Here is a 26,442-nt window from a genome sequence, read left to right on the forward strand (position 1 = left end):
GCCCCAGCCATGGTTACCTGGGTGAAGCTAAGTGTCCAAGGTTTCCCGGTGTCACCTGCACTGTGAGATAGGATATGCAGACCTTCTGGTAGCGTTGTCCTGTCCAGGCTAGTTCCTCTGTATATCAGGATACTGCCCTGCACTTTGTAGAGTGGTTCTCGGTGTGGGCTGGGTTTATTCCCGACTTTCTACCTCTGTAGTGTCTAGCACTACATAGTAGATATAATGGATAGACTGGAGAAACGGAGTGTCTCTGGTTGCTTTATACATGTGTCTCACTACCTCACCAACACAGTCTAGACTAGACTTGTCCCAGCCAGGGGTCCTGGCAGAGCCAGGCCCTGGCTTGGCTACAGCAGGGACGTGTGCTTTTTGTGTCCTTCTCCAACGAGAATCTGGGTAAGACTAAAGCTATACTTCCTCCCACCAAGTGACTTCTTTTCTTTGCACACATTCCTTTCCACTACTTTCAGGGTCTTTTACATACCCCTGTAGGAAAAAGAGTTGATAGGCTAGAAAGAAAGTATCTCCATTGGACAAGAAAAGTACACAACACATAATAAGAGTATACATAAACACTAGCATCGAGTGGTGAAACTACAGAATTCTACCTTTATCACCACCACTGAACCGAGAGGAGAAACCTTTTCGACAGATGTAAAACACAAAACATCCATGGTGGGCAAGGAGTTTGGTTGCCCTAGGCAGAGACTGCCCAACCCCCTCCCCCCACCACACACACACAAACCCAGTGTTCTCAGAATTGGTGCGTCACAGACAGTATAAAGCCCTGAAAAGGCCCCCTCACTGTGTTACAAGCCCCAGTACATTCAGCAATTATCATATAACAGTCATACCACCATAGTCATTACATATTACCTCTGAACAAAACCGAAAGATATCAATGATACTATTGAATAATACTGCCACACCGTGCACACTATCGCTACAACCCTATAACAGAGTGCAGTTACATCTAGTTGCTCACAGGTGGCATCTTCTGTAATCAGAGTCTTCCACATTTTCTCCTTTTCTCCATCCAGCGTGGCCACCCTGAAGTCTTCTCCTGGCTGTGAATGCTCTCTACAGAATCTGCCAGAGAAACATTTTAAGCTCCAACACATACAGTAGTTAGGTCCCCTGTACCCCTATAGAGTAGTTACTCCCCTCTGTGCCCCCACTTATTAGGTATGCTCTGTGCCCCAGTATAATGGTAAGGCCCCTCTGTGCAGTCCCAATGTGGTATAGACCCCCTGGGTGCTACCCCCGGTAGGATGAGGAGGAGGAGCGACAAAGGTTGAAACACGGGCATAAGTATTCTTTTACTCCTAATGTTCTGGTAAAGCACAGTACTACATTGGGTTGGGACTCTCAAGACAAACTCCTCTCCACTACTCTGTACTCTCACAATCTATTCCCCTCCAGTCCTTTGAACTCACTCTGTTCTTCTCAGCACACAACCAAGTCAGCACTGCAAGTCTACGTTCACTACCTCTCCAGTTCTCGTGCCGATCTAGTCAAGTCAAGTCCAAAGCGATTGTCTACTTGAATGCCAACGTATTCGTCAGTAAAAGAAAAGTTTATTTATTTTACCGGGACTCAGTGGTTGTTGTACTAGCACCTACATATCAGTTACACCGTCCTTGGGTTATCTCCCCTTTCTGTGGGTGGCGGTATTGACAGGTAGCTCATAGCTCCACTTCGGACCCCCATGATAAATGCCCAAGGGACCCATCACAGCCTGGCACGTCACCGATCATTGGGGAAAGGTATAGCCAGCCTCAAAAAACTAAAAGCAGGTGTGCTCTATACCTGTGTGCTGATTCAGCACTGGCATCACAACACTATACAATCTGGCTTAGCTATACTCCAACCAACCACCATTGTAGTGGAGTCACACTCTACCACCTAGCATGTGACCGGTCGCAGCTGCAACACCACCACCCGGCAGCCAAGCACTACATATGGATGTACCCTTATAGGTCTGTGCAGTGACAGATTAAGAGTACTGATGGTTCCAGACTGTTCACAAAATGTGGGCCCCGTCTTTTTCCAAATTACAATAGGGAAGACTAACAACAAACAAATATGGCTGCCCAGGTCCCTGGGCAGTCACTAAAAGGAGAACAAAAAACAAAAACTTTTTTTTTGTAATCCACCACTGGAACTGTGGTATGGGGATCTATAATACAAACCCCATAGTGTGATCTATGCCCATACTGTAAGGCAGTAGGTCAAAGTTTACACAGAGGTTTTTTTTTACTTAACCCCTTAAGGTCAAAGCCAATTTTCGTTTTTGCGCTTTTGCTTTTTCCATTTTATGTTTAAAAGTCCATAGCGCTTGCATCTTTTCACCTAGAGACTTATATGAGTGCTTATTTTTTGCGAAACCAATTGTACTTTGCAATTACAGGCATAATTTTTCCATAAAATGTGTTGTGAAACCGGAAAAAAAATCATTTGCGCTGTCAAATTGAAAAAAAAAACAATTTGTTTTGATTTCGGGAAGTTTTGCATTTACGCCGTTCGCCCTATGGTAAAACTGACTTGTTATGCATGTTCCTCAAGTCGTTACGATTACTATGATATATAACATGTATAACTTTTATATTATGTGATGGCCTGTAAAAAATTCAAACCATTGTTAACAAATATATGTCACTTAAAATCGCTCCATTCCCAGGCTTATAGCGCTTTTATCCTTTGGTCTATAGGGCTGTGTGAGGTGTCAGTTTTTGCGCCATGATGTGTCTTTCTACCGATACCTTGATTGCGCATATACGACTTTTTGATCGCTTTTTATTACATTTTTTCTGGATTTGATACGACCAAAAATGCGCAATTTTGCACTTTGAGATTTTTTTGCGCTTACGATGTTTACCGTACGAGATCAGGAATGTGATTAATTAATAGTTCGGGCGATTACGTGTGCGGTGATACTAAATATGTTTATTAATTTATTTATTTATTAATTTATATTTATAAAATGGGAAAAGGGGGGTGATTTGGACTTTTATTAGGGGAGGGGATTTTTTATTAATAAAAACACTTTACTTTTTTTTTTACATACACTAGAAGCCCCCCTGGGGGGCTTGTATATACATAGCACTGATCTCTCATAGAGATCAATGCTGTGTATATACACAGCAAAGATCCATTAGATCGGTCATAGATTGCTATGGCCTGCTGCAGGCCACAGCAATCTATTGCCGAGCCGGGATCAGCGTCATTCCGACGCTGAGGCCCGGCACGGGCAGAAGAACGGATCTCCCCCCCGCAATCGCATCGCGGGGGGGAGATCCGTGCCACTAGACACCAGGGATAGTGTGCATAAAGCACTTCAATGCAGCTGTCAGGTTTGACAGCTGCATTGAAGGGCTTAATTAGCCGGCGCGGCAACGGGACCCGCGCCGGCTAATAGAGGCACTGCCCGGCTGCAGATTGCAGCCGGGATCGGTGCCGTTCAGAGCGGGGTCCCGGCAGGACCCCGCTCTGAACACCCCCTGCGGCACCATGACGTATCAGATACGTCATGGGTCGCTAAGGGGTTAAATAAAAAATAAAGGTCCATGGAAAAAAAAGGTGTCTAATTCTTAGCTTAGACTAAATATCCTACAAATGCACCAGATTTTAAAAGTGGTGCAGATGGTTTTGTAGTGTCCCAGCACAGGTGTTCCACTAAATTCTTTATGCACCTGGGCAAAGTAACTCATTCAGGTTCTAACAGTGGGATGAAGGAGAAGTGTACTGTGTGTGGTTTTTCCCCACTAGGTGTCACTACTGGTTTTTATGTGTCTTATGTGACAAAACAATTAACCCATTGCTTCCTTCAGCTGTGCAGAATATGTCATGTTTTATCCTGTCACAGGTGCAAGGTATTTTCCCTCCTTTCTGTCTCCTATCCTTGCTCTCCTCTACCCTTAGGGCCCTTTTACACAGAAAGATTATCTGACAGATTATCTGCCAAAGATTTGAAGCCAAAGCCAGGAATGGATTTGAAAAAGAGGAGAAATCTCAGGCTTTCACGTATGACCTGATCTCTGTTTATAGTCTGTTCCTGGTTTTGGCTTCAAATCTTTGGCAGATAATCTTTGTGTAAAAGGGCCCTTACTTTCACAGTTCACTACTACCACCTCTCGTCTGCACCTGCAGTTACCAAAGCGTTATTACTGTATTGCACTGAAGACTAAATAAACGGATGTGATTCTGTTTAAGCTATTGAACTCTGGACTATCCTTTTGCACCTGCACACACACCAGGTTACATTTGGGCTATCCAAACTGTGCTTGTCTGTCTGAGGGTGAGTCCCAACAGCACTCCAGGCTACATTTATAAGTGCCCAAGTGCAACAAAACCCACAAAGGTGCCACAAAACCGCATAGGCTACCCTGGCATACAGCAGTTTAAAGATTGTGCAGATTAAAAGATTAAAACAAGACAATCTCAATATCGACCAGATTTTTTATTTGATTTAAACTTTGGTGCATTTTGCAACATTTTAAGTGCATTTTTCACAAAACTTCAAGTGCATACTGATTCTCCCTATTGTGTAAAAGAAAGGTAGTAAGATAAAAGCAACTTCTAGGGACTGTTAGAGTGCTTATCATGGAGAAATAGCAAACTGTACCGATGCCTTGGACTCTGCAGCATATTTCTGCAGCTTACCTGCTCTCTGCATCTTTGAGGCTCATTCTCAACTGTTATACTTAGCCAGGGCCGCCATCAGGAATTTCAGGGCCCCATACAACCAAAGTGTCTGGGCCCCCCACATTAATAAAAAAAAAAATTGTGTGTTCGCCCCACGCCTTGCTGGGAGGTATAATTTGGTTCAGATCAATTCTAGATAACTGGCTCATATACCCCATTTTCCCCAGTGGCTTAAAATGTAACCTCTGTTATACAGTTGTTCACATTTAGTTTCTACAATTTTATAAGGTGCAATTTAAAGGTCACCATACAGACACTTACTTGTATAGCTGTCTCTTGTGCATTATATTCACCCTTGCAACGTACAATTTATAGCGTGTCTACAAGCCCAGCAGGGCTCATTATGATGGAGACTAAAACTTATACTTATATAAGACTAAAACTTAAACTTATATAAGTATTCCTGCATGGTGTAGGGGTTCCCCTGTATTCAGAATGCTGTTGAGTACTAGGCAATGCCCCGTTTGGGGTTATTGAATTTCGAGGGTCTGGGGGGCTGTTTGATTTGTATATGTTCACCAATATCCCCCCCGGTATGCTCACTAACATAAAATATGTTGATAAGGCTAATATAATGAGGCTGTTCCATGTTAGTGAGCATATACAAATCACACACCCCCAGGCAGACTAGTTTAGCTCACCCAAGCCAGTGATAGCGAATACATGGCGGTGAGAACGCTTTCTAGGAGATCCTGTTTGTGCAGCAGAGGTGTCTTTATCCTGCTCTGCATAGACCCTCGAAATTCAATAATCCCAGACGGGGCATTTCCTAGCACTCAACAGCATTCTGAATACAGGGGAACCCCTACCCCACTCTTGTATAAGTTTTAGTCTCCATCATAATGAGCCCAGCTGGGCTTGTAGACACGCTATAAATTGTACGTTGCAAGGGTGAATATAATGCACTGCATACAGAGCACAAGAGACAGCTATACAAGCAAGTGTCTATTTGAATTGCACCTTGTTCACATTTAGGTTCTACAATTTTATAACTGTATAACAGAGGTTACATTTTAAGCCACTGGGGAAAATGGGGTATATGAGCCAGTTCTCTAGAATTGATCTCACACACAGAGACACAGACACACAAGACACCAGCACACATGTATACAGACACCAGCACACATGAATACACATATACAGACACCAGCATACATGTATACACACATATAGACACCAGCACACATGTATATATAAACACACAGACACCAGCACACATACAAAACACAGACACACACTTACTCTGACCAGGGAGGCTCCAGGTCCCAGGTGCTGCAGTCCCTCTCCTCACACAGCGGCTCCCGCCCCTCCCCCTCCTTCTCAGACATCCCAGCACAAGTGAAAGCAGGAGGAGGAGATAGTGAGGGGCGGGGGCAGGGGCCCTGTGTCTCTACTGCTTCCTGCCTGTGCGGTACAGCTGTCAGGAGCCTGTATGCAGGGAGGCTGGATGGCCGAGCCCCCCTGGAAGCTTGTTTGAGCTCAGGCCCCTGACAGCTGTACCCAGGGGCGTAGCTAAAGGCTGATGGGCCCTGGTGCAAAATGTTAGCTTGGGCCCCCTCCCCCCCATCTCACCCGATCAGGCAAAGTCATATCTAACGTTAGATCCAATTACTCTAATGTGCCACCATGTTCTAATGCACTGCCACTGCCTCCACCTCATGTACTGCACTACTGCCCCCTATAATTAATGGACTGTACTGTGTCATTGTCTAATCATTGTATTCCAATCTTTGACTCTCCAGCTGAAAAACTACAACTCTCATCATGAACTGCCAGTTGGAAACGATGGGGGTTGTAGTGCTGCAACCTGAAGAGCCACATGCTGCAAAACTACAATTCCCATAATAAACTGTCAGCAGGGCACAATGAAGTTTGAACTTCTGCAACCTGGAGAAATCACCTGATATCACCTGCAGTCCTATGTAACACCACATAACACAGTGGTATCTCTGAGTATAGATCATGTAGTAGATGTCACCTGCAGTCCTATGTAACAGCACAGATAACACAGTGATATCCCTCTGAGTACAGATAATGTAGATGTAACCTGCAGTCCTATGTAACACCACAGATAACAGTGATATCTCTGAGTACAGATAATGTAGTAGCTGTCACCTTGGGGCACCCCTACTAAATGATGTTCTACAAAATAACAAAAGTGTCATACATTGACTCACAGGTGACGTCTTCTTTGATCTGAGGAGTCATTTTCCCTTTTCCTCTCCATCCGGCCCAGACCTCCATGATGATTCCTTCCAGATATGTTTAATCTTTTCAGAACCTGCGAGACAAACAATTTAGGCTCCGCACATTTCTAGCAACTTCCTTTCCTTTCTCCCTCCTGTAGGCTCCCATAGTAACTGCGCTGTTTGGTGTTATGTGCAGTAAAGCGAGTAGGAATGTGGGATTCCTCTGTATGTTGGATCCCCTGCTGTGCCCCCTGTATGTAGGATCCCCTGCTGTGCCCCCTGTATGTAGGATCCCCTGCTGTGCCCCCTGTATGTAGGATTCCCTGCTGTGCCCCCATGAGCTAATAATGCCCCCAAAGGTTCCCCCATAGGTGCCCCCATACACTAATAATGCCCCCAGAGGTGCCCCCATATACTAATAATGCCCCCAGAGGTGCCCCCATACACTAATGCCCCCAGAGGTGCCCCCATACACTAATGCCCCCAGAGGTGCCCCCATATACTAATAATGCGCCCAGAGGTGCCCCCATATACTAATAATGCGCCCAGAGGTGCCCCAACATACTAATAATGCCCCCAGAGGTGCCCCCATATACTAATAATGCCCCCAGAGGTGCCCCCATATACTAATAATGCCCCTAGAGGTGGCCCCATGAGCTAATAATGCCCCCAGAGGTGCCCCTAAAAAAAACAATCATACTCACCTAATCCGTGCTGTGGCTGCAGGCAGCAGCTCTTCCTCCTCTTTGGGCTCCATCTTGCGAGCCGCAGGGACGGGACTTCCGGCAAGCGTGATGAAGTGCTGGCAGCCTATGGGAGGCAATACAGGAGGAGGACGCTGACAGGTCCTGCTCCTGTATTCTGATCGCTGTAATGTTCCGCCCGCTCACTGTGCGGGCGGAACATCGAAGCGATCAGTGCATCCCGAGAAGCTGTGCGGCCGCAGCTTCTCGGGATGCTCAAAAACAAGTGGCAAGGGGGGCCGTGCGGGCCCCCCTAGCGTAGCGGCCGGGGGGCGGCGGCCGGCGGGCCCCCCCCCCCCCATGTCTCCTAGGGTCCGGGCCCCACACGGCAGTACCAGTTGTACTGCCCTATCGGCGGCCCTGTACTTAGCCAGTCACTTCTAAGTGATGAGCCACTTCTGTTTCTGGAGTCTCCTTACGCTGTATCTCTAATAGCGGGTCTGTCACAGGTCTGCAGTCTCCACCCGCCTTCCATTCTCTTTTACAAACTTAAGGGGTTATCCAGGATTAGAAGCAGCACAGCTACTTTCTTGCAAAAACAGCGTCACCCCTGTCCTCAGGTTGTGTGTGGTATTACAATTCAGCTCCATTCACTTCAATGGAACAGAGATGCAAACCAACACCTAAGCTGTATTCAGCATACCTGTTTTTCTAAGCCTGGATAACCCCTTTAATATAGAATTGTGCAATTCCCTGTAATAAATGTATAGGCTCAGGCTCTGATCAGATACAGTTTACGGCAATATTCGATGCCGTATTTTCTAATATATTCGATGAACTATTTTCTAACTCTTTATTCTCATATGGAAACTCTTTAGAGATTTACGTTTGGCCTCTAAAGCCTTTTGGGCGGCACAACTGCCTCATGGTGCTATTTGGAGTGTGCATGAAACAGTCATATAGTGAGAGGGATTGTCTATAAACCTTTTACTGCTAAAAATGGAAAGATTCATCAACAAACTGCAAAGGAAAAATGGAGAAAAGAAAAATCTGTGGATCAACAGCTTTTAAAATAGAAAGGCCTGCCACCAAGCAGTGCAGGGATGCAGCGACAGCTGAAACAGCACATTGCTGTCAGAACACAGACATACTGAACGGAGTCTGCAAGCACATGTGTTAGTATGACACGTGCTGTAAAACAAGGAAACGCCAGGAGACCATTGAATTTTATACATTTTATTACAGTAGGATACCCCTGAGAAAGGCAGCCAACCCCCCTCGTAACACACAAAGACAATTCATATTCAATCCTTTTGGGTGTCTAGTCACCTCCGTTTCTAATAGCTCAGCTCATACCAGTCTGATCCAGCAGAAAAGGAGCCAACAGGAATCATCCCTAGGATAAAATGATGAGAGGAAATAGAAATATAAAAATCACCCAATATGGGAGAAGAGAAAACAGACACAGGAATATTCATTGTAAAGGCACAAACAGAAATGGTTTTGCAGAGCTGACAATTGTACAACCAGATAGGACACTCTTCAAATATGAGCCCCACGCAGGGTTGGCTATCTATGGAGAAAAGCAGAATTGCATAGTGTCAGATTAATAACAAGGCAGCTACAGTGTAGGTAACAGCAGGGTCAGCCTGACCACCACACACAGCACTGTGCCGTTTCCTACTTGTGTGAGTAGCGTGGACACCATCACAGGAGGCTTGCAGCACTCCATTGTGCTCCCCTATGATTATAAGCAATGGCAGCACTTAGGTTCTTTACACACCACTCACTAAATGTTGCATAGACATAACAAAAAGGAGTCTTTGGACAAGTCCCTTTGTATTTTATTGCCCCGCCAGTTTTGGTCAGATCCTTAAAAATCACAGGCAGCTGGTTAGTAGTGAAGCTGCGGGTAGCCTTGTAAAATAGGTTTTGGAAACCTATGTCGAAAATAGAGTCTTATCAGCAGGCATAATGTTATAGAGCTGGAGGATCTGAGCAGAGGGATATAGAAGTCTATGGGAAGTGTGTCAAGATAATTTGTCTATTATTCATGTAAATCTCTGCTTATTCTGGCCTAAGTAGTCAAGTAGGCTGTCCTAAATGCACAATCAGCTGTCAGTCACTGAGCAGGACCACCAACTTAGGCAGGAATATGCAGAGGTTTACATAAAAAAATATTTTTTTACACTAAGCTATATATTAATCTGCTCTGCTCCGCCTGTTCTATAATATATAAAATGACAAGAAATATTACTCTTTCTAGTGATATCTATAATTAGGAGGACAGGCTCTCAGGCTCCCAGATACAGTGCCACCCAGTCTTCAGGCTGTGACTGGTATTGCAGCTCAGCCTCATTGACCTGAATGTCGAGCTGGCACAGCCCACAGACAGGGGTGGCACTGTACCCCCATTTCCTTTTACAGAATGAAGGAGATCTTTCTTCTGTTGTAGACAGTTCCTGACCATAAGCTTGCCCAATAGAGTATTCCCCAATTCCCAGTTCTGCAAGGGCAAAAAAATAAAAAGGGAAGTTCAAAAGCTCTTCTAGTAAAAGGGGCACATTTGGTTGAATATCAGGGTTATATATCTCTCCTACCTTTGGATACTATAAAACCTGCCCCATCTTAAAAGTGATGAACAAGTAACCCAAGTCTGTGGCAAGCATAACGTTTCCTTGACCAAGCCTCACACTACATATGATTTTGCCAGCTGCCAGTGGCAAATCCAGCTCCTCCAGTGCCTCAAAAATTACCCCAAAAAATAATAATGAAAGAAAAAAAAACAAAAAACCCAGATTTGTCATCACAGGTAATGTGCAAATTCTGCCACAAAAGTGGTTCAGAGGTTAAAAAAAAAAAAAAAAAAAAATACATTAACAATACATACTCCATAGCCAACCCCCCATATTCCACTTCATATGTATTACATAGTAAAAAAAATATTTAATAAAATAGCTAAAAACACATTTATTGCACTTGCAACACCTTTTAAATATCAGCAAAGCCCTTGTGTCCATGTGTTTAACACTTCATGGTATGGAACCAAGCAACACCGAAAAGCACCAGGATGCACTTCTGACTGTTCTCGAGCAACGCAGTGGTCATTTCAGTCTTTTACAAAAAGCATAGCAGAATCAGTGCTCAGACAGGTATATGGACAACCCGCTGCAATATACTTATAAGGCACTTGTATCTTTGGTATGAAATCTGATTTGTCTCCTTGGTACATTATATATAAATAGAATTTTTTTTAATATTAAATATTGACTGCTTGGTCCTCTTACCAAGTCTTGCCTCACCCGCATTTGCCCAACGCTGTAGGGCTTCAAATTGTTGCACCAGTCTTTATCTTTAATCCCCCCTTGAGTCTTACAGTTCTATTCGCCTACCACATGTATTTACTTAGCATTGCTACTCCAAAACCTCTCTGTGTCATCTGCATGGACAACCAACATTATGGAGAGTCTTGAGCACCAGCAGAGAAGCATCGCCTTGTAAATACAGACTGAATGCAACCTACCTAGTCCCTGCATAGTCTTATGGGCATGTCTTTCAGCACTTTCATAAGATCTTAAAGCGACTCTGTACCCACAATCTGTCCCCCCCAAAACCACTTGTACCTCCAGATAGCTGCTTTTAATCCAAGATCTGTCCTGGGGTCTGTTCGGCAGGTGATGCAGTTAGTCATAAAAACAACTTTTAATCCTACAGCACTGTCTAACGGCCGGGGCTTACATTTGTATATGCATTAGGCTGGCACCACCTCTCAGTCCTTCCTCCCCACCCTCCTCATCATTAGGAATGATCCAGGAACATTTACTGCTGTTTGAGCTTTCTGCTTGGAGCATTCCTAATGATGAGGAGGGTGGGGAGGAAGGACGGAGAGGTGGTGCCAGCCTAATGCATATACAAATGTAAGGCCCATGCCGTTAGACACAGCGCTTTATGGTTAAAAGTTGTTTAGGACAATAACTGCATCACCTGCCGAACGGACCCCAGGACAGATCTTGGATTAAAAGCAGCTATCCGAAGGTACAAGTGGTTTGGGGGGGAGGGTTCAGATTGTTGGTACAGAGTCGCTTTAAATGACAGGACACTAGCTATATATGCCTTATAAAAAGGGAGCAAACCTTATAGTGACTCCAGGTGTATAGTGCAGGTATAGTGTACAGACTTTGCATATGACCATCAATCAGATAGAATTTGGTAAAACGTTATATTGCGATTGGATGCTATATACTTCATTGTATTCAGCACACCCTTTAACTGAGATTTTTTGGGGGAGAACAAATGTTAGTCTTTTGAATGTGCCTGCGTCACAAGGATTACACCCTTGCTACATTCCTATATCTTCCACATAAAAGCGCACACATATGATGTGCTAAAAGCTCAATAAGTTAACTTTCCTTTAAGAAACAATTTTCAGCTCAACAAATCAATTAAAAAATAATAATTCCATCCAATTTTGAAATGGTTCCTTGGTTTTCATCATTTTTATACCGTCAGTTTTCTCTGGGAATCAGAGTCCTATTCTGAGTAGAGGAGGGAAGTAACACTTAATGCTGAGGGAAGGCAGCTTGTGATGTCCAAAAGGCAACTTCATAGGTGAACCAAAAGAAGATCAGGTGATAACCAGCACCAAAACAGTGGTTAAGGTCAGGATGGACCAGCACATTTTCCTCCTACATTCTTGTTTTGGACGGGATGAAATAAAAGTTAGGATTTAGGTTTTTTTTCTTAAATAGAAAGTTTTCACCAGTAACCTCACTTAGTTCGCCTTCAGTAGAAGCCTGAGTGGTCATATTGTCCCTGTGGGAACAGGTCCTTTCATAGGCCATGTTTATCTCCCTCCCTCCCAGACAATGTAGTGTTAACTTCAAAAGAAAAGCCACGACTGTTCTTCCACCTTCCCTTTAGAAGATTCTTTGGCAGTGCAAGGGATGAGGCTGGAGGCAGAGTCTAGGCCTCTGAGGCAGCCTGTGGTTTTAGTTCTGCTTTTTCCATAGCGGTTCCATATGGCAAGGAGCGTTTAAAGAAGCCAAGCTGTGCAGAAGACATAAGCAGGAAAGGTTAAACATAAACTAAATTCTATCATGGACATATAGAAGCAAATATACATATAAGAGTTGTAACACACAGGGTTTGACCATAAGCAGTTCTATTGACAATTTAAGGTGGCAATGGAAACGTTTTTATTGATTTTTTATATTCTTATCTCAGCTAATATAGTTATACTTGTAGGACTTGTCAAGTTTAAAGGGGACCTGTCACCCAGCTGCCAGGGTGGAGCCCCTTATACTTATCCCCGCTCTCGAAGTTCCGGTCCCTGTCCCACCGCCGAGAAATTCCCGTTGGAAGCAGTGTGCGCGCTCACCAGAGATGAGTCCAACTCCCACAGAGAATGACTGATCCAGTCATTCTCCATGGGTGTCGGACTCATCTCCACTGAGCGTGTGCACGGCTTCAGACAGGTCCCCTTTAATAGATTTGCAAATACATTAAAGGGGTTGTCCAGCGAAAATCTTTTTCATGCAAATCAACTGGTATCAGAAAGTTATATAGACTTGTAATTTACTTCTATTAAAAAATCTCAAGTTTTCCCATACTTATCATCTGCTGTATGTCCTGCAGGAAATGTTTTATTTTCAGTCTGACAGTGCTCTCTGCTGACATCCCTGGCCGAGACAGGAACTGTGTCTCAGTTTTCTATGAATTCCAATAGGAACTGTCCAAAGCAGGAGAGTTTTTTTTTTGTCTCGGACAGAGGTGTCAGCATAGAGCACGGTGTCAGACTGAAAATAAAACATTTCCTGCAGGACATACAGCATCTGATTTTTTTAATAAAAGCAAATTACAACTCTATATAACTTTCTGATACCACTTGATTTGAAAGAAAAACCCCTTTAATTTATCAAAACTTGCCTCCTTCTTCTGATATGCTGCTCTTTTCCTCACATTGTTGACAGCTCAATGTCTGGGTTACCAACCACCACTCTAAAAGCAGTGGTCTGGCTGATGTGTATAGTAAAATCTTTTATTATATACAGTATAAACACAATATATCTCAATACATAAATATTATAGCTACACACACTTGTTTTTCTACACTAAATTTAAAGTAGGATAAAAACGCTCCCCCCCCCCCCCCCCCTCATACTTGAACAGTAAAACTAGAATATTTTGGCAGTGTTTCAGAGTACATCCCTGTAGATCATAGTATAGTATCTGTAAGAACTTACCTTATACAGTACATATATAAGTAAGGCAAGCAGCAGCAGACCAATCAAGATGGCCAATATGATGATCCATAGCGGAACTCTATAACTACTCTCTGGTTTCAGCCAGTGAATGGTTGTGTTGAACTTTAAAATAGAGAAAAAATAGAAAACAAAAATGTATTATATACATTGCTATATTTAAACCAAGTTATTGTGGGACATTTCTGCTTCATTCAATTATTGCCTCGACAGCTGCAAACACTATTCATATGCTATTATTGCTATGTGTTATTTTCTGCTATAGGGGTTAACCAGCCTTATAAAACTGATGGTCTTTCCCCATAGGCCATCAATATTAGATTGGCAGGGGTCTGACTCCTGGCACCCATACTTATCAGCTGTTTAACAGCGTCTTTGTACTTTAGTAGTGGCCGTCAAGAGTACTGCAGCATTGTAACATTCAAGGAAGCACGGCAATGTGGAACAATCTTGCACAGCCGCTACAAGCACACACTAGAGCTAGAGAACCCCTGGAGGGACTGCAAACACAAACAATGGCTCTGAGCACAGCTAAATGTGTATTGTCTTTTGCGGTGTATGCTTCCTTCCAATAGCTGGTGGCAAAGCTTTAAAATGTACTGTCCCTTTAAAACTTTTCATGTATTACATGTGATGATTTATTCAGTTGGGTTCTAAATGTTCAAACCCCGAGCAATGAGTAGTGTGCGCTAAACACAACGTTTCCCTGCTCTGCAGGCATGCAAGTCTATGGGACCATCTTAGTACCCTGCACAGAAAGAAGAGTGCTTGGCTGAGCTCTCCCATTCATCAAAAATACAATTTTTTGGAATTCATTTTGAGTTACCCAAATTGCTGTTTCAAAACTGCTGCATGTGAATGTACCCTTGGTAATGTAATATGTTATACACAACATTTATTACTTCCATAAAGGACAAGCATATTAAATAATTTTGTTTAATGAACATTATATAATGCCCATCTACAGCTCAATGTCACCAACTATTCCCAGTTTACCTGGTGTGTGCCCTGAGGATACGATTCAGGTAGAATTTTGTAAGGAAGTCTCCGAATTTGATATTCCGCATCACACTGCAGTGCAAAGCCTTGGTTCTCACGCTGAAAACATGAAGAAATCATGTATTACATGAGAGATCCAAGAGATTTGGATGTTAGGTGGCTTATAAAAACAGAAGCAATTAAAAAAAAAAAAAAAAAAAGGGGGGGGGGGGTATGCACATATTTTCCACTAGGTGGCAATAATGCTCCTAAACTGCTGCACAGTGATAACTTCTCAACAACCAAAAAGTTCCTAGTTAAAAGAAAAATGAAAACTAATTTGAGGGTTGAGAAAACAGTCTATAAATCTGAACACTGGAAAGTGTTACCTGTAAGAAGGTGCTGGCCCAGACACGGAAATGGACCTTAAGTATGGCACGTTGCTGCTTTTCCAATGGCCCAACGTCACAGTGGAGGTGGAAACAATCTGGATGGCGTGGACTACATTTCTGTAGGGAGATAGATAACAGATCACATACAGGTAACAAGTGGAATATAATATATATATATATATATATATATATATATATATATATATATATATATATATATATATCATACATATACACACACACACATACATACAAATTTGTGCCTGTGTTACATACAAGTGGGTATGTACGGGTTTATTACTCATTTTTTAATCTGCCTAAATTCAATAAACGGGTGAAACTCACATTTATAAGGCCCATGAAAAGCATCGGTAAGGCTACAGTCACGTGTCCGGAGTGCAGGCTGCGACCGTGGACCCGGACCACACTACGATTGTGCATCAGTAGTGCTCAGTGCTTCACGGAGCTCTATGTTAGCACTTCATTAACATAGCACTCTGTGCCGTAAATCGTGGCCCTGTACACACATACTGATGTGTGAACGGGGCCATTGAATAACATAGGTTTTATGTTCTGTTTTAATTGCAGACAGAACTATGGACATTTGAATAAGGCCTACAATGTATACAGTATGTGTATGATACAGGGGGTTTACACAAAAATTTTACATTAACACCAGCTCTTAACCTGGGGGAAAGCATTATCTACTGCTATCCGCAAACACACCTACCTGCTACTATCACACAATAGACTTACAGTACATGAGTGTGCTATCCTCTGCACTGTACGAAATTACAGAGAACTTATGTGAAGCTTAGGTGCCCGAACAGCCTTTTCTCTCCAACTATGATGCAATAACTTTAAGCTGTGTTCACACATTGCTTTATTTTGAGGGAACATAAAAATGTGTGAACAGATGGGGAAGTATTTTGCAAAAGCAGGTGGTAAATAATAAGCATGTTCATTATTTGGATGGTTGTCAACAATTATGGCCGTTATTCTATAGTGTGTGTGCACTGCCGAACAATTTCCCATAGACTGCAATAGAGCACATTATTATATTGAAAATATGGCCTTATTTTTGTCTGTGTGTGTGTGTGTGTGTGAACATAGCCTCATGGGTTTGACATGAAATGAACAGCCAAAATTGTCCTCTGCTGAGGAAAGGGGTCCTCCTGGATTTGGAATACATAGCCACTTTCTTTCAGAGATAGTGCCACTATTGTTTGTGTGTGGGACTGAATGTCCTAGAGACACTTAAAAAGTTTTGATCTGTCAGGGTTTGGGTTCTCAGGCCCCCACTGATTTTTTTTTTTTTTTTTAAAGCAGAGAAAAGGGCTTGACTAAGCGCTTTACTCGCCAGCTTGCTGCAGGAGACAGACAGCAGCAGTGCATTAGTGGTATAGCAGGTAGATCACTGCAATGTAGGAATAAAAGTTTTTCATTGTGTGGTGCAGCCCCAGTGTGAGGCCCGACCGGTAACTTGCTAGATGGTGCTGTGTGACTCCACTACAGTAGTGGCTGGTCAGGATATAGCTCAGCCAGATGTTAAGTTGTTAGATGTTATTTTAGGGAGGCTGGCTTTACCCTTTACCCTGTGGTCGGTGACCTTTCCAGGCTGTGAGAGGGTCCCTTGGGCACTTATCATGGTGGTCCGGAGTGGAGTTGTGACCCACCCAGACTATTGGTAGAAGTTGAGAGGAGGATATCAAGAGAGTCCCAACCCAATGTAGTACTGTCCTCTGCCAGAACTTTAAAAGTAGAATACTTGAGTAGAGAGAATACCCGTGTTTCAACCTTTGTCTTTGCACAAGTGTCAGTTGACCCGTCCTAGAGGGTGACACAAGCTCCAGACCCTGTTACCTGGGTTTAGCAGAGTGGTCAGAGTTTAGCAGAGTGTCAGAGTTTTCTGATTACAACCATGCTGTGAGAGTACGTAGGCTTCTAGCAACTTTGCTCTATCCGGATCAGTTCTTCTTGCTTCAGGATACTGTCCTGCACCTTTAGGGTCTGTTCACATGTACAGACTCGCTGCGTATTTATCGCTGTGAGTTTCTCACACATAAATCCACAGCGATACTGATTGCTACCAAGTCAATGTATGTGTATTCTTGCTGCGTGTTTGGTGCGATTTTTACAAGCGAGTTTTGATTTTCACAGGCAAGTTCAACAACACAAAAAACACAGCTACTTTCATGAGAGTTTGATGAGAGTTCTGTGCGAGTTTTTACACAGCAAGTCTGTACGTGTGAACAGACCCTTAGACTTGTTCTCTGCGTGGGCTGGGATGATCCCTGTCCTCTCTGTGAGCCCTTAGCGCTGCATAATGTGTAGGAGTGCTGCTTTCAAGAAAAGTGTGTCCGTACTTCCCATGTGTGACTGGCCACTATCTTGCTTCGGACTACACTGGACTTGTGCTCTAACAGGGGACCTGGCATAAGCCAGGGACTAAGGTGACTGCTGTAGAGATTGTTCTGGCTTGTGTCCTCACTGTACACGAACCAGACTAAGACTACTAAGTGTCTCCCCATGTGAGAACCTCCTACAGGGTACGTAATACCTGCTGTGAGTGGGTGAAAAGAGTGCAAAGAAAGAATAGAGATAGGTGAAAAAGAGAAAGCTCTCATTGGTGCACAAATCACAAAAACAATAACCCCTTGAGTACTACAGCTGTGCAATACATAGGTACAAGATATATACTAGCGAAATCTAGTGGCAAAAACTTAGGTACTACTTAATTACCACTTTTACTTAGAGTACAGGCTTTTGCGAGGGGTGTATACACTAGTAACACCTTTGGTGGGACACCACAATTGTTCATTGTATAGCAAAATTATAGGAGTCATTACAAAAAGTGCAATTTGTTTCGCCGGATATCAAGCCCTTATAGCCACAGACACTACATACACCTTCAATGACTGATGGCTGACAGTTCTCTCCTGCCTGCAGCCCGTCTTCCCCATACACAGAAATGCTTGCTATAGCCAAGCGTTCCTTTGTTTTGGGGTGGGATTAGGTGCAGCCAGAGTACTCTGTTTAGGGAGATTTAAGTCACAGCCAAAGATGTCAGGCAGTCATTTTCCATCACACCTGACCCTTATTACATAGGCATCATCTGTTGACTGTCGTTCGGGAGAGCCCCATACATCTTAGACTGCCGCCTGTACCCACCGTGAGCTAAAGCCTAAGGTGTATGGTGACCTTAACATACAGTCCAACTTTCAGATTTGAAATAAATCCTTACTAGAAGATGGGATCCCCCTGCAGAAACTCGAGATGTGTCACGACGTTCCACATGATGGCCACTTGGATTCTGCCCTCCTGATGAATACTAAAAAGGAATAACAAAATGGTTTTGATCTAGTATATAATAGAGACAATCCATTGCCAAATATGTTCAAAAATCAAATGGTTTTGCAGAATCCTCTCTAGTTGCATCCTAGTAAATGATAGTGAATAATGTCACTATGACATGAGGTTTAGGAGGAAGAATTTCTGGGAGATATTAGAAAATACTGTTCACTATAACTGAGATGACTTATTCTCTATGGTATCATCCAATTTCCCATTGACTTCAATGGAGCACTTTGAAAATACAACCATATATTTTTTTACCCAGAATTAAGCCAGTGCTCAAAAAATGTTGTCGTTCTTACCTGCAAGTTAAGCTGGTTGACCTGCAGACTAGAAGTACAGTTCTCCAAGCCTTTCACAGAATAGTTCATGACATACATCACTTGTTCTCGGTTGTGAACTATCGGGCAGCTGAGTTTAAAAACACCATGACTGATGGAACTTGGCCCTTGATTTCCCAGCTGGAAATAGAAAAGAATTAAAATGTAGGTTTCTGACAGTGGATGCAAGTTATCTGAGCATTAACATGTCACAACTCATCTCTTATACTCTTAGTACCTCGTATACATGATTAACCTCTGGACCTGCGTCTTCCACGTGAATGAGTGGCTTGTTTGGCTTCCAGTTTGCAAGTGGGAAGATTACAATGTCTGGTTTAGAAACCCTGTAGAGAAAAGTAGAAAACTCAATTATAACTGTACTGGGGTAATAAAATACAAGTATGATAGTAGTAAGGTTATTGGTAACATTTGGAAAAAAGCAACCAAACCCATCAATTATAATGCAATTGATGGGGGAGTTTATGTATCATGACTCCCCCTCCCGCTTAACAGATGCTGTTGGGGAAAGGATCAGGCAAATTTGATTTAATCCACCCTGCCAAACTGTTCTTGAAAGGATAAACCTCTGCCAGAGGAGTCTGGCATCAACTTGCCCCTTTCTCCATTCAGAACACATGAATGTCGATGAAGGGATAGGGAGAGACATCCATAAAGTCTAAATGAACATTCGGGCACAGGTTATCACATGTGTATGGCCAGCTTAAAGACTTGTTCACATCTTCGTTAAACATTTTTATCATTTTTCTCAGTCATAGGAAGATGATCTCCATTATGGATCTGTTTAATTATGGGAATCAATCAATAGGGTCAGTCGGGTTTATGGCATGATGTTTGGCATTTACTGGCCTTAAGATCCCCATACACATTATACTAACAGCAGGTTTAGCCAACATAGGTATAATGTGTATGGAGGGCTCCGACAGATGATGTCAGTGAAGATGGGGGCCAAACAGTCATATGTATGGGAAGGATGGAGGACGAGAGATAACCGAATTATCATTTGCTTGACAGTTATTGAAGTAACATGGCCACTTTATACAGCCCATGGATAAGTCTTTATGTCCATGTGAGGAGAACGCCTCTCCCATAAAAACTAAGGATAGATTATGTTCTAATTCAACATTTACTTTCTCCGAGTAGAGAAGCCCAGCACTATTAGGTGTCTACAAAAGCCTCAATTTTATTTTCTAACAAATTTACAATCCAAACAGTAAAAAACAAACCAAAAAAAAACTAGATATTCACTTTGGTTAGTGTCCAGTATATGGACCTTTTCTTGAGCAGCTGGAAGACATCTGCACCCAAAAACCTTTTGCAGGTAATAGGTTTGATTGCTAAATGTTCTTGAAAATCATATTCCTTAAAATACCAGGTTTTTCCAATTTCTCCTGTCCAATACACTGCATATTGTCCATTTTTATACAGGACACATTGGTGAGGAGTTTTATGCTCAACCTGATATAGAGGCTTTAATGGGAAATGCCTCTTTGCAACAGCTTTTCACAGGTAAAGGTCGTCCTTTACAGTTTGGTGTCTAATGACTTATTGTCAGTGGCAGGAAGTTTGCTTTTATCAGTTGAACAGAAGGTGCCCCGAGGAAGAGCTAAACCTAATCTGGGCTATTAACAAAAACAAACGTAATAATAGGAGCCTTTAGCTATAGGAGTAACAAGTGGGGGGAAGGTAACAACCCCCCCCCCCCAAACAGGAATATATTACACATTTTCCCATATACACGTGCATATGATTCAATGATATATTTGCAATTTTTTTCTTATCCTTTTATAGCTCTTCATATGAGATTCTGAATTCCTCTACCATATACAGCTTGAAAATTGCTACCAATTGAGAAGCCACAGTGAAGACTGATTTCCTAAACTTGTAAGTTATCCAGAAACATTACTCATACGGGACAAGTGTTGCTAGGTTCCAGCTAAATAAGTAACTCACTACAGCAGTTAGTCAGCAACACAAGTAAAAAGCAGGGGATTTTGCCAGAGAACAGCTACCAACAATAATCCCATGTATATAACATCCCCTTCAACCAGTCTATAAAGGATCTAAGGTCACCTCCACCTGTCAGATACCTGAATCTTCAAGGGAGAGTCATGATATAGTGAAGGGACCGTGATCATTATCTAGTGTAAATGTTGACATAGTCTTTTGCTGGAGGCACAGGATACTTTCTGGAGCTGTCAGGATAAGCTTCCCTGACACGCCAGGTTAAGTACACTTATCAGGTAGAATTAAGCACATCATGGCCCCTTCTACAAAGGTCAATGCAGCAGATGTTCTGGATGTAACTGAATTAGATCACGTCTGGCTACATTTTAAATGAATTTTTAAACTGCGTAATCTGTATTTATAAATGTTAATGTACATAACAGTATATGAACTCTTCCTTTTGTTCCCTATTCTGCATTTTAAAAGGAACACCAAACCATAAAAAAAAAAAAAGAAAGTTGTCTGATAAAAGTATCCTTGCCCCCGCTGTGTGTCAGTCTGCAGGATTTTCTGCCTGTTTCTGTAACAGATTTGCAGAAATCCTGCTGAGAACACAGAGGTTAATGTCATGCTGATTTATGCCAACTTACCCAAAGAAGGATACAGCTGTATATGCCTCCACGTTGATGGTTAGCTGCACAAGTTCACTTTGGGAGTTATTTGCATTTTTGCTGTAGAAGAGAAAGTGATTAATAAAAAAAAAAAAAAAAAAAAGTTATACAGAGTACAGAACTACTTTTTCGGCACACGCTAAATATACAATATAAATAAAGTGACCCTCTAAAGTTGGAGCACGCCCTACCCTGGGGAAACTTTGGCACTCCAGCTGTTGTAAAACTACAATGCCCATCATGCCACAGGTTCCCCATCCCTGCCTTACTCAAAGTGATATGTTTGTACCCCACTACTAATCTTATTGGAGCAGGACTATAAAACAAATGATATACTATGGGAAAGTTTCACTGACAATGTATGGTGGTCATATCCCTACTTGGACTTTGTCAAACACAGGGTGTCAACCAACTGCATGTCAGTACAGCAGCATAGAGATTTAACAATTTCGGAGCTCACATCATACTGATAATGCCAGGAGTTCCAATGTCCGGATCATATCTACGGAACCTGTGAATGCTGCCTAGGAGCTATAGCACTGATGGCACAGAAGTTCTGTGAACACAACAATGGCAACATATAGCACAAGCCTACCTGCGGATCTGACAGTCAAACTGCACTTTCTGACTGGTGTCTCGAAGATGAGGAACAGTGAACCTCAAGCCACCCTTCAACTGCAATAGGAAAAAGAAAGATTGTAACCCCAAAAGTTAAAGTTAGACTACAGTCTAAGGCTCCGTTCACATGGAGCAAAACTGGAAAAATTCTACAACGGAGAATCCCGCCAGCCTCCGTGTCATACTAGGAGTCTCGCGCTCATCTTCTCTCCGTAATGAAAAATTGACATGTCCATCCATATATGAATAATATGGATTTTAACCTCCGCTCACTGCACAGGTGGTCTGTAGCCATACGCTCTGCAACCGATGCTAGTCTCGGCCAGAGGGCCATGGGAGTTAGGCGTACCTCACCACTGTGAGGACGCCACTATATACAATTGACCATTGTGTCTTAAGTATATTTATAAATCATATGTATACATAAATGTGGGTTACATTGTTCATGTGCATCTGGTTTTTTAAACTTAATTCTTTCGTGGAGGTTTTTTTGTGGTGTTCACTCAGGTGTGATTTACTCTAATCTTTGAATATGACAAAAAGATAAGTTTTCTGGTTTGAGATCACTCTGTGATTATAGGTTTATTATTATCTCCTTGTTTTGAAGGTTTTATCATTGTGACCTTTTCTGTGATTACGTTCTATACACATTGTAGTAAATGGGGAAAAAGGAATACTGTATATGGTTGGGTTAAGCAAAATCTTGTACAAGTTATTCCATGATTCCAATAGATCAAGATCTATTTATTGATTTCCATTTATTTACTGCGACAGGGAATATGGACAGAGGTTGTCCAAATAACCTCTCAGGAATCCAAGTGAAAGTACAAGTAAGACCTGACTTTGTATGATGCTAAGGACAAGCTGATCACTAAAAGTAATGACTGTCAGGAGGACTCTCCAAACAACGGGTTGTCGCCTTTTTTTTTTTTTTTTTATAAGATGCTTACATGTGTCTATGGCAGTATTCATCTGTAGATGGAGGTGGTTAGCATGCCCAGGTCTATAACATCTGGTACTCATACAGAACAGCAGCATAGGATACTTAAATAATAGTGGACAACTTACATCAGTCATAGGTTTCATAGGGTTTCCAAGGTCACATATAGCAAAGCGAGTTTCATCCTGTAGCTCATAGCGACAGTTCACAACAGAGGGGTTCTGTACAGAGAAGAATAAATAAAAAAAAAAATATATATAATTATATATATTATATATATATATATATATATATATATATATATATATATATATATATATATATATATATATATATTATATATATAGTAATAGTAATAGTTATAGTTATAGTAATAGGTAGTTTTTGTAATTAATGACATGCTGTGCTACAAAATGTTATTATTGAAGGAAATATATATATATATATATATATATATATATATATATATATATATATATATTTCCTTCAATAATAACATTTTGTAGCACAGCATGTCATTAATTACAAAAACTACCTATTACTATAACAAATACTTACAGACATTGATAAAGTAGGATGCAGAAATAAAATTAGAGCTAGGGTGAGCAATAAATATCTAAATTATGAAATTGGTAATTGTTTAGAGTCTGATTTAGGTCTTTAAACAGAACATAATGGTAGGAAATTGGTAGATTTAAAAAGGAGTACTTTGGATTGGAAAAAAAAAAAAAAAAAGGTATTTAAATCAATCGGTGTCAGAAAGTTATAGATATTTGGTTATTACTTCTATTTAAAAATCTAAAGTTCTCCAGTGCCTATCAGCTGCTGTATGTCCTGCAGCAAGTGCTGTTTTGTTTCCAGTCTGACACACTGCTCTCTGCCAGGGCCGTATTTACCATTAGACACCCGTGGTCCGGTGCCTAGGGCAGCACCTTGCAGGGGGGCAGCACCAGGCAGCAGGGGGACAGAAAAAACTAATTTTTTTGTTTTTATTTTTGTAGTTTCCCTCCTCCCATTCAGACTTGCCAGTAAATCTGGTGTCTTTTCCAGGGGGGTGGGGGTATGGTGGTATTGGTCAGGTCTGGTATCGCCAATAGGTGCGTGAAGATGGGGCGTCTTCGGGTTTAGTGCCTAGGGCAGCAGCAGCTGGTAATATTGCCCTGCTCTCTGCTGCCACATCTGCCCATGAAAAGAACTGTCCAGAGCCGTAGCAAATCCCCATAGAAAACCTCTCCTGCTCTGCACAGTTCCCGACATGGACAGAGGTGGCAGCAGAGAGCACTGTATCAGACTGGAAAAAATACAGCCCTTTCTGCAGGACATACAGCAGCTGATAAGTACTGGAAGAACTGAGATTTTTAAATAGAAGTAACTTTCCAGTTGATTTGTGAAAAAAAAATCCCACCAGAGTACCCCTTTAAAAAAAATTTTTTGAAACACAAGTATCTAACAAACATTTTTAGTGAAAATTGTTCTTTTTTTTCACAGCATCAGCTGATGCTGCACTATTACTAAACTGCATACTACACAAAATGTTAAAAGGTCATGGACAAGGATCCTTACTTCATTTCTTAGAATGCCACTGTATTCTGCCTCTGGGGGTAAGATTACATAGAGCTCGGCCTCATAAGCACCACCTTCTCCATCATTTACAGCATTGAAGTATAGAACCAATGAGTTGTCATCACCGAGATAAACAGATTTTCGATCGCTGCAACAATTAAGCACAAATTATTTGTAATAAAATGTCACATGGGCAGAAAAGTCCATTTCTGGTAACGTACTGAGAAACCGTGACTCATAAGAAAACCAAGATTAAAACCAGGCTGATGTGACTGCAGGATGACACCCAGCACGATTTATACTTCCTCTAATACTTCTAGGAGTTTGAATCACTGAATAGTTCTTAAAACTTAAGAATCAGGATTTCAACAGGGGCGTAACAAGTAATCATGAAACCACATTGCTGAACAAAGACGGACCTATACCCTGCCTTTTTATGTTGCCGGAGAGCAATAACTGAACCTCAACATTGTCCCCTTGGCTGCTAACCCATATAGCAAATGCAGTAAAAGCATGCCACCCTTCATAGTGAATGCAATGCCCAATACCTTGGACTTTGCATCCAGTGTGTTGGTGAGAGTTACGTGTACAATGGACTGCAAAATTGTATTTCCCTGTTTTCCCTACACACAAGATCCAAATGTAATAAACCACAAGACCCACTGTTAAAGGAGAAGTATGGCGTTTTCTAAAAGCAGTCAGCCAGCAGGGGGGGGGGGGGAATTTATTTCAAGTAACAAATTAAATTACCTCTCCCCAACCCCGCAGTGAACAGCTGCAAGACCCCTTGCCCCCGTTGTCACGACTCGGAGGGGGAGGGGTGTGTGGTAAGTTGCTACTTGAAATCCATTTCCCCCTCTGGCTTTTAGAAAACACCTTTAATATCTAGCAAAATTAGTATTTCTATATGATCATATTGTGGATGAACAGTAACACCCAGAGAGACCCTAGATTCTTGAAGACCATGAGTCATCTGGGCAATTAATGGTGCCTTCTGCCTTCCCCATTGGCCCTGGTTGATGGATCTCTCCCTATTTAGGTATGGGGAGAGATCGATTAATCAAGGCAGGTGGGGCAGGGAGAATTTGCTGGCGTCTTTTCTGATAACTCATGGTTCGGCGACCAGTAAGTGATGACAAGTTCTCTTTCATAGCACCTATAGTGAGTGATTTTTAGCAGACCTGTCAGACCTACCTGGTAACATTGAGCTTCAAGTCTGGGACACAGATATTATTGACACAGTCCAGCTGAATCTGAGCCTGTCAAAGGTGTAACACACAAAGGTCAATATATAATCTAGCATATATTTAAACACTATAAAGTACAAAGGTTAAAAGGAGGAACGGTGGGGCTCCAGGCACAGATGAGACAAAATACTACTAACTGTCCAACACAAATATACAGTATATCATGAAAAAAAAAAAAAAAAAATTATAGTGCTTACACCAAAAAGATATGACATCTGTACGCTATAGGAAAGAGATATTGTGCCAGATTGATAGGACAAAGTTTTTACTCTTATGCCTATGTACAGTTAATTTTCTGCCTCTCTATAGGAGGACCTGACAATACTTGCACAATAAAATCTAGATTCTTCAACACCCCCTACACCATGGTTGTGTTCAAATGTATCCATAGGCCCTTTATCACTTTACTTTGTGCTTTCCTCTATAGTGGATCACCACATATAAAGAATATTGTACTGTATAGGTATTTCCCTTTAACATTGGTGCCTATGGGCAATATATGCCAAAGAGGTTGTCCAGGATTAGATAAACAGATGCTTTTTTTTTTTCAGAAAC

The 26,442-nt window shown here is 42.0% G+C and overlaps 1 protein-coding gene across 1 annotated transcript in view; it reads right to left on the reverse strand.

Moving 5' to 3' along the window:
* Window positions 1–11,395: 11,395 nt before the first annotated feature.
* Window positions 11,396–26,442, reverse strand: part of ITGA5 (integrin subunit alpha 5) — a 74,518-nt gene continuing 59,471 nt past the window's right edge. Inside the window, exons 19-30 of the mRNA XM_069970246.1 lie at window positions 25,835–25,899; window positions 24,641–24,788; window positions 23,206–23,298; window positions 22,115–22,194; window positions 21,499–21,579; window positions 19,122–19,227; window positions 18,866–19,024; window positions 18,454–18,540; window positions 15,207–15,326; window positions 14,836–14,937; window positions 13,822–13,944; window positions 11,396–12,625 (exon numbers count right to left, since the gene is read on the reverse strand). Coding sequence (XP_069826347.1) covers window positions 12,542–12,625; window positions 13,822–13,944; window positions 14,836–14,937; window positions 15,207–15,326; window positions 18,454–18,540; window positions 18,866–19,024; window positions 19,122–19,227; window positions 21,499–21,579; window positions 22,115–22,194; window positions 23,206–23,298; window positions 24,641–24,788; window positions 25,835–25,899 — 1,248 coding nt within the window. The 3' untranslated portion in view covers window positions 11,396–12,541. The remainder of the gene's footprint in view (window positions 12,626–13,821; window positions 13,945–14,835; window positions 14,938–15,206; window positions 15,327–18,453; window positions 18,541–18,865; window positions 19,025–19,121; window positions 19,228–21,498; window positions 21,580–22,114; window positions 22,195–23,205; window positions 23,299–24,640; window positions 24,789–25,834; window positions 25,900–26,442) is intronic.

Source organism: Dendropsophus ebraccatus, chromosome 5, assembly GCF_027789765.1.
Source record: "Dendropsophus ebraccatus isolate aDenEbr1 chromosome 5, aDenEbr1.pat, whole genome shotgun sequence".
Taxonomy (NCBI): domain Eukaryota; kingdom Metazoa; phylum Chordata; class Amphibia; order Anura; family Hylidae; genus Dendropsophus; species Dendropsophus ebraccatus.